This window comes from Natator depressus, chromosome 15 (assembly GCF_965152275.1).
Source record: "Natator depressus isolate rNatDep1 chromosome 15, rNatDep2.hap1, whole genome shotgun sequence".
In the NCBI taxonomy this organism is placed as follows: Eukaryota; Metazoa; Chordata; order Testudines; family Cheloniidae; genus Natator; species Natator depressus.
The window spans coordinates 9,884,637-9,899,449 of record NC_134248.1 but is presented as its reverse complement, the minus strand read 5'-3'; the positions used below and the strand labels follow the sequence as shown (position 1 = coordinate 9,899,449).

Genomic DNA, 14,813 nt, shown 5'->3' with positions numbered 1-14,813 from the left:
AAATATCATGTTGCCTCTATATAAATCCATGATGCGCCCATATCTTGAATACTGCATGCAGATCTGGTCGCCCCATCTCAGAAAAGATATATTGGAATTGGAAAGGGTAGAGAAAAGGGCAACAAAAATGATTAGGGGTATGGAAGAGGTTTCATATGAAGAGATTAATAAGACTGGGACTTTTCAGCCTGGAACAGAGATGACTAATGGGGGATATGATCGAGGTCTATAAAATCATGATTGGTGTGGAGAAAGTAAATAAGGAAGTGTTATTGACTCCTTCTCATAACACGAGAACTAGGGGTCAACAAATGAAATAAATAGGCGGCAGGTTTAAAACAAACAAAAGGAAGTACATCTTCACACAACACAGAGTCAACCTGTGGAACTCTTTGCCAGAGGATGTTGTGAAGGCCAAGATTATACCAGGGTTCAAAAAAGAACTAGATAAGTTCATGGAGAATAGGTCCAACAATGGCTATTAGCTAGGATGGGCAGGGATGCAAAACCATGCTCTGAAGTGTCCCTAGCCTCTCTTTGCCAGAAGCTGGAAATGAGCAATAGGGAATTGATCACTTGATGAGTGCCCTTTCTGCCCATTCCCTTTGAAGCACGTGACACTGGCCACTGTCAGAGACAGGATACTGGGCTGGATGGACCATTGGTTTGACCCAGAATGGCCATTCTTATGTTCTTGGGTGTCTGAATCTCAAGCCACCTTACTACCTTTGAAGATCTGGCCTTAAACTCTCTGGGCCTCAGTTTCCCATCTGTAAAATGGGAATAATGCCCCTCTCTTCCCCACCCTTTCTTTTCTGTTTAAGTTCTGCAGGTCAGGGTCTACCTCTCACCATGTGTTTGTGATCTTTGATGGGGCTCCAGGCATTGAGATATTAATAAAATAAATAATAATAAAAATAATAATATAGTCCTGTTTATTTCGGTGGTTCTACTTGCACAGTAAGATACCACTCAATATGTGTAAATATGGTACAGTCTAGGCCTAAACTACTAAAAAATTAGCAAGCCAAGGCCAGGCTAACACCACATTCTGATGGAGGGTCCAATTTACTCTTACTTTGTCATTTTCCCAGAGCCCCGAAACCACACTAAGCACCAGGCATCTGCTAACCACCAGGTCTCTAATTACAGGATCGCTTCACCGTCCCCTGAAATGCAGCCACCTCTGTGGTGATGGGTGGCAAATGTTGAACCACGCCCAGCAACATCACACAAGTTAGAATAGCCAATGAAGGCTGCCATGTCCCCGGCAGAGAAATTCAGCCGCTCTGTCCTTGTGACAAATTCCCTTGGGTACTGGGTAACTGCAAATGGCCAGGCACACACTGCATTCCAGGCCCAGGCTTGGGGCATTTGATTTCATACCGCCCTAGAGAGAATGGCACTTGTTATTTGTTAAGTACAAAGACACAGGTGAAGACCACCCCTGCCCTGAAGAGCCCGCAGCCCAAACAGACAACAGAACCCACACTGCGAGACCCAGGGGAGTCTGTTTTGTTGATGTGGGTCAGCAATTTTGGCCTGAGGGGAAGGAGACTGTCATAGGATGCGTCTGCCTTGTAGTGCCCCCTGCTGGCAAGGCATGGCATCCAAAATTAGTGGCGGGGTCAGTGGGCAGCCAGCTTTCCCAGCCTGCTGTCTGTCTCCCCTTTTATAGGGCCCAGGAGCCTTCCCTTGAGCCCAGCAGGGCAGCAGGTTCAGTCACGGGTACACTGGACCCCACGCCCTCTGAAAGGGGCCAGTCCTGTGACAGAGACCTTTTGGAGGGAGGCTCTGATGGAGGATCTCTGAGGATGTGGTTTGGTAGCCTGCCTTAGGTGCCCTTCATCCATTGTTGCATCAAAATAGAGAAACAACATGCTCCACACGTCCCCATGAGAGATCAAATCCCAGCTTCTGTTCCTAGGCCCTTTTGAGATGTATCAGCTTTCCATCTCATTCCAGGAAACATTCTCCCTTTCTACCATCATTTTCCCTTTTCCAATCTATTCCCTGGACACTGGGCTTGGTGGAGGGATTCCTGATTTACACTGGTATAACGGGGAGCAGAATCAGTCCCGCTCACTAGAAACCACTGGTTCTTTTCAGCCTGGTTCTGGGTCAGGACGCTGCTTTTTAGAGGCGGAGGGACAAGTTTTTTTGCAAGATAATAACGATCATGTCCCTCTGTTGCAGATCAGAAAGGGGGATGGAATCGTATTGCATCCTCCAATTAGCATTTAAATATGTCCTCTCTCGCTTTTTCGCCTCTCAAGTAATTCAAAGCTCCAGTGGAAGATTCATCAGGAGACGTAGTACACTGCCTTCTTGGCAACAGGCTTTTATTTGTGGTAAGGTAAAAGAAGTATTGTTTTGAGGGGGATCGCTGTCTTTCTTCAAAATCAGACATCTGTCTCTGTGCAGATGCAGAGGGACTTTTTGTCATCGTCACAAGCTAATTCCCTCCTGTGCTGTGTTGCCCAAATTTCTAGGAAAATAGCGCTCAGGTTGGTTTTCTTCCCTAATTTTTTTGCATACATGTTTTCCTTTCATCTGCCCGTTACATTTTCCCACATGCCAAGAGCAAACCGTACACTTTCAGGGCCATCAACTTATCGGAGATCAAGGAAAATAACAAACCAAAAAAGAACAAAAGTAAGGTGTCCAGAGAGAGCACGTTGGGTCATTCTAACATGCTGCATCACCTCTGCCTCACAACATGGCAGATGCCTCTGCAGACAGGGCAGGCTCCTTAGAAATGGAAAGCTGCAGTACGGTGATGCAGCTACACTCCATGTGTTCCCCTTTCCTGATCTTTAATGGAGATTCATAGATGTGAAGGCCAGAAGGGACCATTGCACCAGCTAGTCTGACTTCCTGCACAACCCAGGCCAGAGAATATCATCAGTCCTCCTGTATCAAGCTTCATCTTGCTGGCGTTCCCCCTGTGAGGATTTTCAGAAGCCTCACAACCTCGGAGATCCTCCATTAGAGCCTCCCGCCAAATGGTCTTTCAATGGAGGGAAATCCCTGCACGCGTCATGGCATGGGCCGACCCCTAACTGCCAGGGGTTAGGAAACAACACCCACTGTGGGCATTATTCCGAAATGGCTCCCCCATTTGACATTCCCCCTCCCCACACACTCTTTCAGAGCCCCTTGCCTCATCAGGCCCCTGGAGTCTCTCCCTCCCACTGCAGTCCTGCTGACGATGGCCTCTCTACCTGAAAGCCCACTTGCTTCACATGCTGGGCTTTGCTCTTGCTCCCCAAGCCCAGATAATTCTCACACTGACCTCAGAGTAAAAAGGCACAAAACTCCATCATCCAAAGTCAGAGGCTGTTTGCTGGGATTGGTACAGGCTCCTCCTGGAATCACTCCCCAACACCATGGGCTGGCCCTAGTGTTGGGAAGCTGAAGGCATCCCAGCTGCTCTGGTAAGTGGCTTCTGCTTTTGTGCCAATGGCCAGAGTAATGCGGGAAGGAAGGTGGTTGAGGTTCTGGGAGGAGACTGGTCCACCAAGGTCTGTACTGTGTAGCAGAGAATCCTGCCCCAGGCCCTGCCCACTTCAGGTGCTCCCAGAGAACGATCTACCTACTGCATCAGCAGCACCACCCCCTGCCATGTCTGGGTTCACGCTGGCCATCTCCGCTTCCCATAGCAACCCACCCCAAACATGGTGGCTTGCAAGCGCTGACTTTACCACAGACCAAGATGGCATGTGGCCCCTCCCAGCTTGGTACTGCCACGGAGGTGGCATAAGCCTCGGTAACTAGCCCAAGGGGGACTGATTGGCAGGGTCCCCCATTCTAGAATGACCAATGGCTTGTCCCAGATTGGCAACTCCCATGTTCCTTCACTGGAACATCTGGCTCTGGAGAGGGATGGGAATCACAAACTCAGTAGAGAAGCAGGCAAAATAACCAGTGTGATGACAGCTGCCTTGGGGACAGGTTCCAGGAAGCATTCTCTGCTCCCTGAACATCAACTCTGCCAGGGAATGGGGAGGGAAATCTAGCAGGAAAAAAATTAATATCTTCCCCAGTTATTAACCTGTAATATCTGGACAATCTTAGGGTCCCCTTGAAAGCTCTGGCCAGATCTTCAGTCAGGAGGGACTAACACCCATACAGCATCCACCTTAACAACAATCCAACATAAATGATTGCTATTTTTTTATGGTAATACCTAGGGACCTCAGCTGAGATTACAGCCCCATTGTAGATATACAGTGAGAGATAGAACTTACAGCCTAAACAGATAGGAGAAAGAAGTATTTCTAGCCCCATTTTACTGACTAAGGACTAATGCCCAGAAAGATTAAGTGACTTGCCCAAGGTCACCCAACAAGTCTGTAGCAGAGTTGGGAATTGATCCCAGATCCCCTGAGCCCCCAGTCCAGGGTTTTAATAATTAAACATTCATCTGATATGATTCCATGATCTTTCATGTATATTCATGACCTAATTTATTTCAGTGGGAGCTGTGACTTCTCAGCACCTCTGAAAATGCAGCTATTCGGTTCTCAGCCCTTTCCACGGCCTCTTGACAGCAAATCCAGTTTTTCAGTTCTGGCACCTCCATGGCTCAGGGGGCAACAGGAGAATGAACCTTTAGCCTTCACCCCTCAGCCCCATGCAGATTCTTGTAGAGCCCTTCCTGGTTTCTGCAGATAATTTACTTTGTCTTTGATATAGAAACTTTCTCCCTGAGTTCATCTGACTTGAATTGTTTCTCTCTGATTGTCATCAAAGTCTAATTAAAAATACACTTTAGATTATTGCGCTGGTTAGCTTGAAATCTGAAGATATGAAATGTGCTTTCTCTCTCTCTCTCTCTCTGTCTCTAGCAGCTTTAACCAAACGGATTGGCTCTAATCCCAGCGATAATTTAACAGGCAGGGCATGGAAAGGCTGTTCACGTCATTTATAAACTTTTGATTAAATTTTTCCCCTTTCAAGCTACCACAAGTTAAGGAAGAATTGATAATGAACCTCTGCCCTAACAAGCCCTGGGCTGTTGGTCTGTGATCTAGGCATGGGCAGAAGGGAATCTCTTATGGTAGGTCTCAACTGCTAGCACCTCCATCACCCACAGCAGAGTACTGGGATGCTGGCAGGTGGCCTGCCTTCAAACCCCTTCTAAGCTAAGGTGACCCTATGTCCCGTTTTGACCGGGACAGTCCCCTGTCCCGGCTGTCCTTACTTTTTGGGGAAAACTGTGCATTTGTGTGGACAAATGCAGTTTTGCCAAAAAAGTGGGGTGGGACTCCTAGTGGGGCATGGAGGAACGTGGGGGGAAGGCTGGTAACAAGTGGCAATGCCAGCCCCGTGCTGGAGGGAGGTCTAGGGAGAGTGTCTCGGGTCAGCTGGCCAGCCCCACACGCAGCAGGGAGAGGAAGGCCTCAGGGGCCCCCACGCATGGGCTGGCAAGTGTGGCCTTGGGCCGCCCTGCATGTGGAGGACATGGTGGGGAGGCTGGGGCCAGACGCGGGCACTGGGACGGGGGAGCTCAGCCCAGCCCTGTGTGGGTGGGAGGCAGGGACGGCTCAGGCCAGCCCCCTGGGGGTGGTCACCCTATTCCAAGACCAGTTTGAAATGGTGGCCATCCACTGCTTGGATGCACGTTCACTCAAGCGCCCGCTGCAGGCAGCCATTTTGGGAAGAGAGGGCCGGTGGCTGCCACAGCATCTGGGAGGCAGAGGGGCAGTGTAGCGAGTGTAGGTGGCACTGCAGAAACCCTGCTGCCGCAAGGGGAAGACTGAAGCTCCTGGGGGTGGAGGGCCTGTATGCATTCGTGGAACGGAGCTAATAAGTGCCTACACCTCAGAAGCAGGTGTGACGCCATCGCTATCACAGTGGGGTACGAACGCCAGGTTACCGGGGTTGCCGGGGGGAGCTCTGCTGGATGAGTTAATGGAGCGACTTGACTGTCGTAGGCTCTCACAGGCCATTCAATGGAGACTGCGGCAGAGTGGGACTCCCTGCAGGGACAAACTTGCAGGGATCCGGCAGGGGGGTTAGGAAGATGGCTAGTACACCCCTCCCACAAAACCTCACCCCACTGCATTAGCCACTGCTCCCAGGAAGGGCCTCAGCGGCTGGGCTCTTACCTGCGGGATCTGTGGTGGGCGTACTGTCTGCTGTCCTTTCCTTTCACACAGCCATTGGTGCTGGAGGCCTCCTGAGCTGTGTTTCCATTCGGCTTTTCCAAGCGTCTCTCCTCCGTTGGGCATGACAGGCAGCTCGGCGTCTCAGTGCTGGGCAACAGATCAGAGAAACAGAGCAATGAGGGACTGCTCTCCAGGGAGGTCACCTTTCTGAAGGACTACAGCCGTTAACGTGTGTGTTACGCTCGTGCTCAGATGCTCCACCCGAGACCAGAGCCCCCCCGGTGCTAGGCGCTGTGCAAACAAACAGTGAGACAGTCCCTACCCCAAAGGATTTACAGTCAAAATGGTGAAGCAGAGGGTGGGCGAAAGGAAGGAAGTTTCCCATTTAACAGATGGGAAACGGAGGCCCAGAGAGATGAAGAGAATTGCCAAGAGTCATCCACTGGCTTTCAGGCCAGAAGGGGAGGCCTCTGCTCCCAAGCTCTGTCAGTGAGGTGGGTAGAAAGAGGCGGATATGGGCTCTGGGTGGACTGGTGTTTGGTACAGATTCATACACATGTAGAGCCTGGGGTGGCGGAACCGGGTGGTGGAGGGGGCTATCGCCCCTGCAATGGACATACTGGGGAGAGGTAGATCTAGGTTTCTGTCCCCCCCACTTGTTTTTCACCCCCACGGTATCTCACAGAGGTGAGAACCAGACCCGGAGGGGATGAGCAGCCACGGCGGCACATAACATCAGACCAGCTACCAAGACGCAGGATGGATTCCCCAGCCCAGCGTGGTCCAACCTTTCAGCCACCGTGGATCCTGATGGAGACACTGGAGCCAGTAGTATGTGTGTCAGCCACCAGGGTGGGGTGGGGATGGGACAGGGCACCAGCCACTGAGGTGGGTGGGCGGGACAGGGCACCAGCCACCAAGGAGCTGCTGTAGTAGAGGCAGTAGGAACTACTGGGAAGCCCATTCCCAGCCTGGAGATAGCTCCCCAGCTACCCGCCCTTCAGAGGGAGCTTCCACCCCGCCCACCTAAAGCTCTGGATGGGAGAAATAACAGCGAGCAGAACAGGAGGCGACGGCTCTGGGATTACACACAGCTCTCAGGACACCGTCACCTCCCATTAAAGCCACGCGAGGCTTAGGTGGAGAGAATTCCGTTCCCAGTCCCTTGTGTGTCACAGGAAACAACCAACGTTCAAACGAGACTCGAGAAAACACTTGTCTGAAGCCTGGCTCCAGCGCGACGCCGACCCGTTTCAATCTGCTTTCACGTCAGAGCTGCCACGAGCATTGGAGAGACCCAGGCTGGGAGATTGCAGCCTGACGATGGCTCATTTAACAGGTAAAACAGGAAGGAAAACAGCCGGCAGGAGAAGGGAAAAGCAGGTCCGAACAACAACACTCTCTAATGCAGTAGGCACCAAACCCCTCAGCAATATGGAGCGTGATCCCAGCAGGCAGGCTGTGCACGCTCACTCCAGTTGCTCCTGGCTCCGAGCTCTGCTGGCCAACCTGCCGTACTGCACTATCCGTGTTCCCACTCTGAAGGCTGGCACTGCCCTTGTGCGGCTTGGCTGGCACCCCCTCTTCCCTACCCAGCTGGCATGTCTGAGGGCAGCAGTGTGGCCAGCACAGCCCCCCGGCCCTGATAGACCCAAAGAGACTCCCCAAATGAAGCAGGACAAGCAGCGAGGGAAGGGGGTAGGAAAGGGAGAGTCCAGGCCGTGGTCCTACCATGAGCACCAGCGATGGACTGATTTTCCTAAAATGCCATCAGCGTCAACTCCTCATTCCAGGCAAAAGCTTCCATTTAACCTTCCAGGAAGGGGCCGCTCTTGTTCTGCAGCGATGTCTTGCAGGCACATATTCCTGGAGAGGTTGGACAGGGTGCAAGAGGAAGCCAAGTCTCCTTGAAGTTATGAGCTTTCCTGTCAGTTTCAAGGGGCTTTGGGTCAGCCCTTGAGGTGGCAGTGGTGTAGCAGGCTGGCCAGGGCACTGGGATGAGGGGTGGGTGGAGCGATGGTTGGGGGCAATTCAGTGACAATAGAAAAATGTAACCGTGACACTGACAGGCCAGATGCCAGCTCTTGCCCACGCTGTAGGCATGAGCTAAGAATGGACAGCCTCGTAGCTGGAGACCAGACCAGGTCACCTGTGTGTTAGCTTTGCTCCAAATAGGTATTAGTCTTACAATACTGCATTTACTGTTTAGACTCTAAGAACTGCTGCATACGTGAATCTCACTTATATACAGATATAGGTTAGAAGGTGATAGTTAAGTGTTAGCTCTGGAACTGTAAACCCCCCAGTCAGGAGCAAAGCATTATCCAGTGTGAAATATCAGTTTGCCACAGCATGTGTTATCTCCTCCCCAACAAAAGAAGGCCAATAGACACCAGACAAACCATTGAGGAACATAAGAGGACAAAAGACTTTGTTGATTGTTCTACCCCCGCCCCCCACCCCTCAGCCGCTGCCCACCCATGAAGAGGAGACATACATGTGAACTTGTCCCATCATCTTGAACTCTGGGGGAAAAGGATAAAATCCCTGACAAGAAGAAACTGCATCTTTTTGGCTGTTCGAACTCTGAATGGCCAGAGACTCTAAACTGAAGCCAGAGATACTTGGGGGCTGCCTCCTGGGTCTGTCCTGAAAGACACTTGGAATTGACAGATCACTACAATTCTGTCACTCTTAGGATTTAAGAACATAAGAATGGCCCTACTGGGTCAGACCAAAGGCCCATCTGGCCCAGTATCCTGTCTTCCGACAGTGGCCAGTGCCAGGTGCCCCAAAGGGAATGAACAGAACAGGTAAACATCAAGTGATCCATCCCCTGTTGCTCATTCCCAGCTTCTGGCAAACAGAGGCTAGAGCATTTAGATGGTAACTCATTGGCGTGTGTATGTTTGCTTGTGTTAACCTGAAAATAACTCTTTTATTCCGTTTTCCTAGTTAATAAACCTCTAGACAATTTATTACAGGATTGGCTACTGCTGTTGTCCTTGGTGTAAGATCCAGGGTCCCAACTGAGCTGCAGGTAAGTGACTGGTCTCTTGCGACTGGAAGCAGCCTGAATGTGGTGTGATTTTTGGTGCAAGTGCCCATTTATCACTAAGCCCAGTTTGTCTGGGTGGCAAGATAGACATGGCCTTAGACTCTCCAGTCTACACTAGAGAGCTTACAGTGGCAAGGCTGTACTGATGCAGCTGCACCGCCGTAAGACCTCTCGTGTAGCCACTCTCTCCCCTCGAGATACTTAAACCATCCCCAACAAGGGGTGGTGGCGATGTCAGTGGGGGAAGCTCTGCCACGGACATAATGCCAGTGAAACTCATGTCGCTCAGGGGTATGCGGCATAAGTTTTGCTGACAAAAGTGGTAGTAAAGACATGGCCTAAGGGGACGGCCTGAGACTCCATGGTAAGACTGTTCCAGTGATCCAGGAGTTCCCATTTGTTACTGGCTTGGTGAAATCAAATCCTAGACCACACCGTTTGGGGTGTCTGTGCTGTCTTTGACAGCCTGCCCTGAGGCAGGCGCTCACGGTTGGGAGCCACTCCACACAGCAGGACAGCAACCAATCACCTGTTGACATTTTTCTTACATTGATCATCTACCTTGTCGAGACCGTGCCCTTCTTCTGTGTCTGTCCGGCGTCTCACACCATGGGGGCAGGGCGGATGTTAATGGGTAATATGCGCAAGGATAATGGATGCATTACCAAAGCCATATTACTGCAGTAGGCAATGATCAGTGGCCTGGCTGACTGTCAGCAGACGGACCAAGCAGCCAATGGAAGCAAAGATGGGACCTCCAGCTGGAGATGAGACACAGTTTAGGGAAGCTTGCACGGCCACTGTGCAATACCATCCCTGCACAATAAGAAGTAGGAGATTTCAGCACTGGGGCTTTCAAGATAGCACCCCATGGGTGGCATTAATTATTACAGAAAGAATGATCAGTTGATGAGATATTTACATGTCTTCTACTCCCAATTCCTAGTACTTCAGGACAATAGATATTGTAACCAAACAAACAAGAGGAAGTTCTTCTGCATATAACCAAGCTGCACATGGAAAAAACTCAGCCCCTAGTCTGTTTACATGCAAGTTAACCTGCTGTAAACTGATGCACCATTCTTCGCCATCAGGCGTTCAAAGAACAACCATTCTTCTAATCCAGGGCAGGAAGCTGCCCCAGGCAGCAGGATGCCAGTAAAAATCAAGGGTGAGAAGATGACCCACAGCTCATTGCTCTCCCAATTGGCTTGGGCGATTCAATGTTTCTAATACCTGCTTAATCAAGAGAGGTGGCTGCTGCTTGGGCCATAGGTGGGCAAGAGCAGGGAACATGGCTTGCCACGTCCCCGCCAGATAAGAAACAAAACAAAGGAAAAAGCAAATATTCTACTGCGTTAATTTAAATAGCTCCTGCGTGCCCTGGATCCTTAATGAAATCTTTACATCTTGGATTCAGACAAGACACAGTCAGACAGTTCTTAGGGCCTGCCAGCAACCTGGAATTTACAATTTACATTTGACACAAACCATAACTGACCATAGGCCATGGCTTTCCCTTCCCACCCCCGCCTCGCTCCTGAGCTGCATTGCTTTGTGAGCAGACAGCTCCTCACCACTGCGTTAGCAACTGGAGTCACAGCCAGCCTTTACGCTCCCAGATTTATTTTGACCCCACTGAACCGCGGCTGAACTCAGAACATGGCACACATGCGAGCGTGTCGTTAAAATGTATGCACAGGAGGAGTGGAGTGGAATCAAGAAGAATGGCGGAGTTGATTGTACCTTATCAATGCTGCCAAAAACGGAGTCTTTCAAAATCTATCCCAACTGGCTTCTACACAGAGCATCCTAAAAGGACACACCGTCAGTTGCTGTAATTTCCGTTCAAAAATGCAGCTGGCTGTGAAGTTCTCACCAGCTGGCAGAGAAAGTCTTTTGCAGTCTAAACCCCAAACCAAAAGAACTACTATTCGGTTCCCAAGAACTTTTAAAGCCCACGTGTAGGTAGGACCTACGCTGAAACAGGACTTTGTGATCAGCTCCGCACTAGCTGAAACTTAAGTGATGGATTAGGTGAAACTTACTTGGTTTTAAGCCTCAGAGGGGTAGCCGTGTTAGTCTGGATCAGTAAAAGCGGCAAAGAGTCCTGTGGCACCTTATGGGCTAACCGACGTATTGGAGCTTGAGCTTTCATGGGTGAATCCCCACTTCGCTGGAAGCTCATGCTCCAGTGCATCTGTTAGTCTACAAGACGCCCCAGGACTCTTTGCCGCTTTTACTTGGTTTTGTATTTTGTTAAAGATCCCAGAATGGGGGCAGGTGGGTGACCCTGGGTGATTTCAGGCTAGGCTGAGTTTCAGGGGAACCTGGCCCCTGCCTGGTCTGGGCTGGAACCTGTATGAAACTCAGTGGTTGGTTTCAACCCTAGCAAATGGGGCACGGAGACTTGAGATCCAAAGCCACTGAGCTCCTTGTGAACCAAGCACACTGCACTCAGTTAACCTGTGGGAGCAGAGGGCAGATGCAGCCTGTGTCTGCAGGGACAGCCAGGGCCCAGACAGATGAAAACCAGAGTGAGAGCAGTGAAGCCGTGTCGGCCTCAGGGACATAAAAAGCAGCCAGGTTCGGTTTGGGGGAGGACAAGGGGGTTCTGTCGTCTCCCAAACAGCAACACTCCTAAGGAAAGACAATATGTTTTCAGGCCCGTAAGATGTTTATTTCAAAGCCTGGAAAGAAGAAGAGAGAGCAGTAAGCCACAGCGGGAAGGGTCGCCATAAACTCCGTTTCCTTGGTGTCACCTGCAGCATTACTCAAATAAATAAAACCAGCTTATAAACTTTCCATCCTGACCTGGATCTGGATCTGGGGGATGTGACTGGGGAAGTCGACAGGAAGTTTGGCTATAGGGGAGTGTGGTGGTAAAGCCAGAGGGCAAAGGGTGGCTCTGCAATGGGATGGGAGCAATGCTGATGGTCCTCTCACGCCATACTGGCCTGGCTGCTATGGCTCAGGGCTGGGTGAGCAGTGGGGTGATGGGGATGTGGAACAGCTCTCAGAGACACTAGCCTCCCATCGCACATTACTGACCCCGAATGCCCACTGCAGTCAATGGAAAGACTCACCTTGACTTCAGTGGGGTTTGCACCAGGCCTTATACCAGCACCCCATCAGACTAGAGGGGCTGAATTTCTGAGGCCTAGAAATAGTTACAGGCAGTGAGAGCTACCTCCTGCCCCACCCCCTCTGGGATCAGCCCCAGCTCGCTACCTCAGGCGTGTGGAGGGGAGGCAGTTCTGTAGAAGCTGGAGGGAAGGCAACATCCTGCCAGGGCTTTGGAAGGGAGCCACTTGCAATAGTCCCTGCTGCTCCCATGTGTTCCTGCCCCTGGAGGGGCAATGGATCTGCAGGGACTGGTGTGGCTGAGCGGGGATTTACAAGGAAGATGATGGGGTGGGAGGAAGGGGGAGTTTAAGTGCAATGCACTGCGGAATGATCTTACAATACACCCGAGTCACTAGAGCCCGTGGGCTGTTTGCCCCCGGCCCCATCACAGCACATGAAGGAGGGGAAAATGAGAATTTGCTGTTACCTTCCACATCTGGTAGTCTGACCAGTAGGGCATTCCCCACCAGGGAAAAGACAGCCCAGGGTGTCGCACATGGAGGGGACACGAGAATGGGGGCAGGGGGTATATCACACACACAGCCCTACCCTTCCTTCACTCACGAAGCTAGCTGAAGGATCCAGGGGGAGTTTGAAGTCTGACATCAGCAGACACTGCTGCCAACCCTTGTGATTTTATCATGAGTCTCGTGGTGTTTTCCTTAAAGCCCCAGCTCCCAGAGCCATTTGATCAGTAAGAAGCTCAGTTTTCTTTAAAAAAAAAAAAAAAAAAAAAACGTAGTTGCAGAGCAATGCTGGAAAACAGGACCTAAGTGTTCCCTAAAGGCTCAGCAAACAGGAAAAGGAAAAGAACCATTTTAAAAAAAATTGTTATTTGGACACCAGTCTCGTGATTTGGGGGGCTCAGATTCATGAGTTGTCTAACACGGCTGTTACTCTGAAACTTTGGGTTTGATGTACTGGTGCTGTCCCTTTAAAAATCCAGCCCCTCCCTCCCACACGCTCTCTTACTTGCTGCCTTCAGCAGAGAGTTGGTTTGGAAGCTGTGAGGACAAGGCCTCTAAATCAAATCAATGCCTCCAGCAGGAGAGAGGCAGAGTATTCGGGAGGAGGCGGAGAGGCTGGCTCGTTCCCTGCTCCCAGCCTGGCACTTGCTGGGAGTTCGAACACTCGTCCCAGACAGGGGAAGAAAAGGAAGTAAAGAGCAGAGCAGAGCAATACAATTCAGTTGCCGACAGCCGCTACCCCACACGGTGTTGGAACGCAACCCAAAAATTATATACTGAACCAAGTCAGCCTTTGCTAGACGCTTTTCGATTCAGGGGGTTGCTCTGCGTCAAATTGCTCAACTGCCAGCGGCATGTTTGACAGGCCTGTGTCATTTCACAACAGGGGGGAGGGCTCGAAAAGGACAGTTGAAAGCAACAACTCCCCAAGTAGGATACAAAGGGGAAGGAAAAGTGGGAAGGGGGATGTGGCGATAGGGTCAGGAAGAATTTAGGGCACTGCCACCCAAGCATTAAGTGGTGGTATCATGGGAAGAAGGGGTGTCCGTCTGTCCAATAGATGGATGACCTTCCTGCCTGTCTACGAGACCCAGCTGAAATCTTTTCATCCGAGGGCTTTTTTCCAACCCAAAAAGTGTGTCTTTATGAATGATCTGAATGTTTTTGTGGGAAACGTTTAGATTATTTGAATTCTTCCCAATTCTTCATTGAAACAAAATGTTCAATCATTCTAATTTGATATGAAACATTTTCTGGGCTTTTTTGGGGGGGGGGGGTGTCCTCCCCCAACTCTTTTCTTCCTTCTTTCCTTAGGGAGAAACATTCAGGGGGGAGAAAACCTCACCGTTTCCATTTTGATTCAATGAATTTTTTTTTAAAAGTATCCCGTTAAAGAAAAATTTTTTTTACGAATTCACCTGGAAACTAATCACCAACTTTCAGCCAGCCCTACGATCTCCCTAATCTTTAAATATACAAGGGAAGGGGAGCCTATATATATAGATAGATAGAGAGAGAGAGCGCGCACGCGCTGGGTAGTGCACATTGATGGTGTTTAATGGATTATAATATCAGGGAACATAGGACTTGCCGAAGTGGGGCAGACACAGAGCCCATCTAGTCCAGTGTCCTCTCTCTGACAGCAGCTAGCACCAGATGCCTCAGAGGAAGGTGTAGGAGCCCCACAGTAGATGAGATGAGATAGTCTGCTGTCCATATTAGGTCTGATCCTGATCTCAGGGTCTCTCGAACAGGGTCTGTCCCCAGGTTTTCAGAACTCCTCCTCTGGGGGGAGAAGAGCCTGACTGTGCTGAGAAATGACACTGGGAAGGAGAAGAACCTAGACGAAACCTCTGTGCTCTCCTGGAATGACCTCTGATGGAAGGAGCCAAGCTGGGTGATGTGCACACCCTGCATGGAGCTGGGTCAGCACTCCTGGCTCCATGTTGTATGGTAACGGTAGCATTATGTTTAGCTTGTCAAAAGAAGATCAAGAGGTGACTTGATCAAGGTGAGTAAGTACCTTCAGAGAGAGAAAATCCCAGGTAC

The 14,813-nt window shown here is 50.4% G+C and overlaps 1 protein-coding gene across 4 annotated transcripts in view; it reads right to left on the bottom strand.

Annotated features, from left to right (window-relative positions):
* The window catches only part of SRRM4 (serine/arginine repetitive matrix 4), a 282,156-nt gene that overhangs the window by 37,084 nt on the left and 230,259 nt on the right, over nt 1–14,813 (bottom strand). For all 4 annotated transcript variants that reach the window (XM_074972531.1, XM_074972534.1, XM_074972532.1 and 1 more), the window contains one exon: nt 6,114–6,260. In XM_074972531.1, coding sequence (XP_074828632.1) covers nt 6,114–6,260 — 147 coding nt within the window. The remainder of the gene's footprint in view (nt 1–6,113; nt 6,261–14,813) is intronic.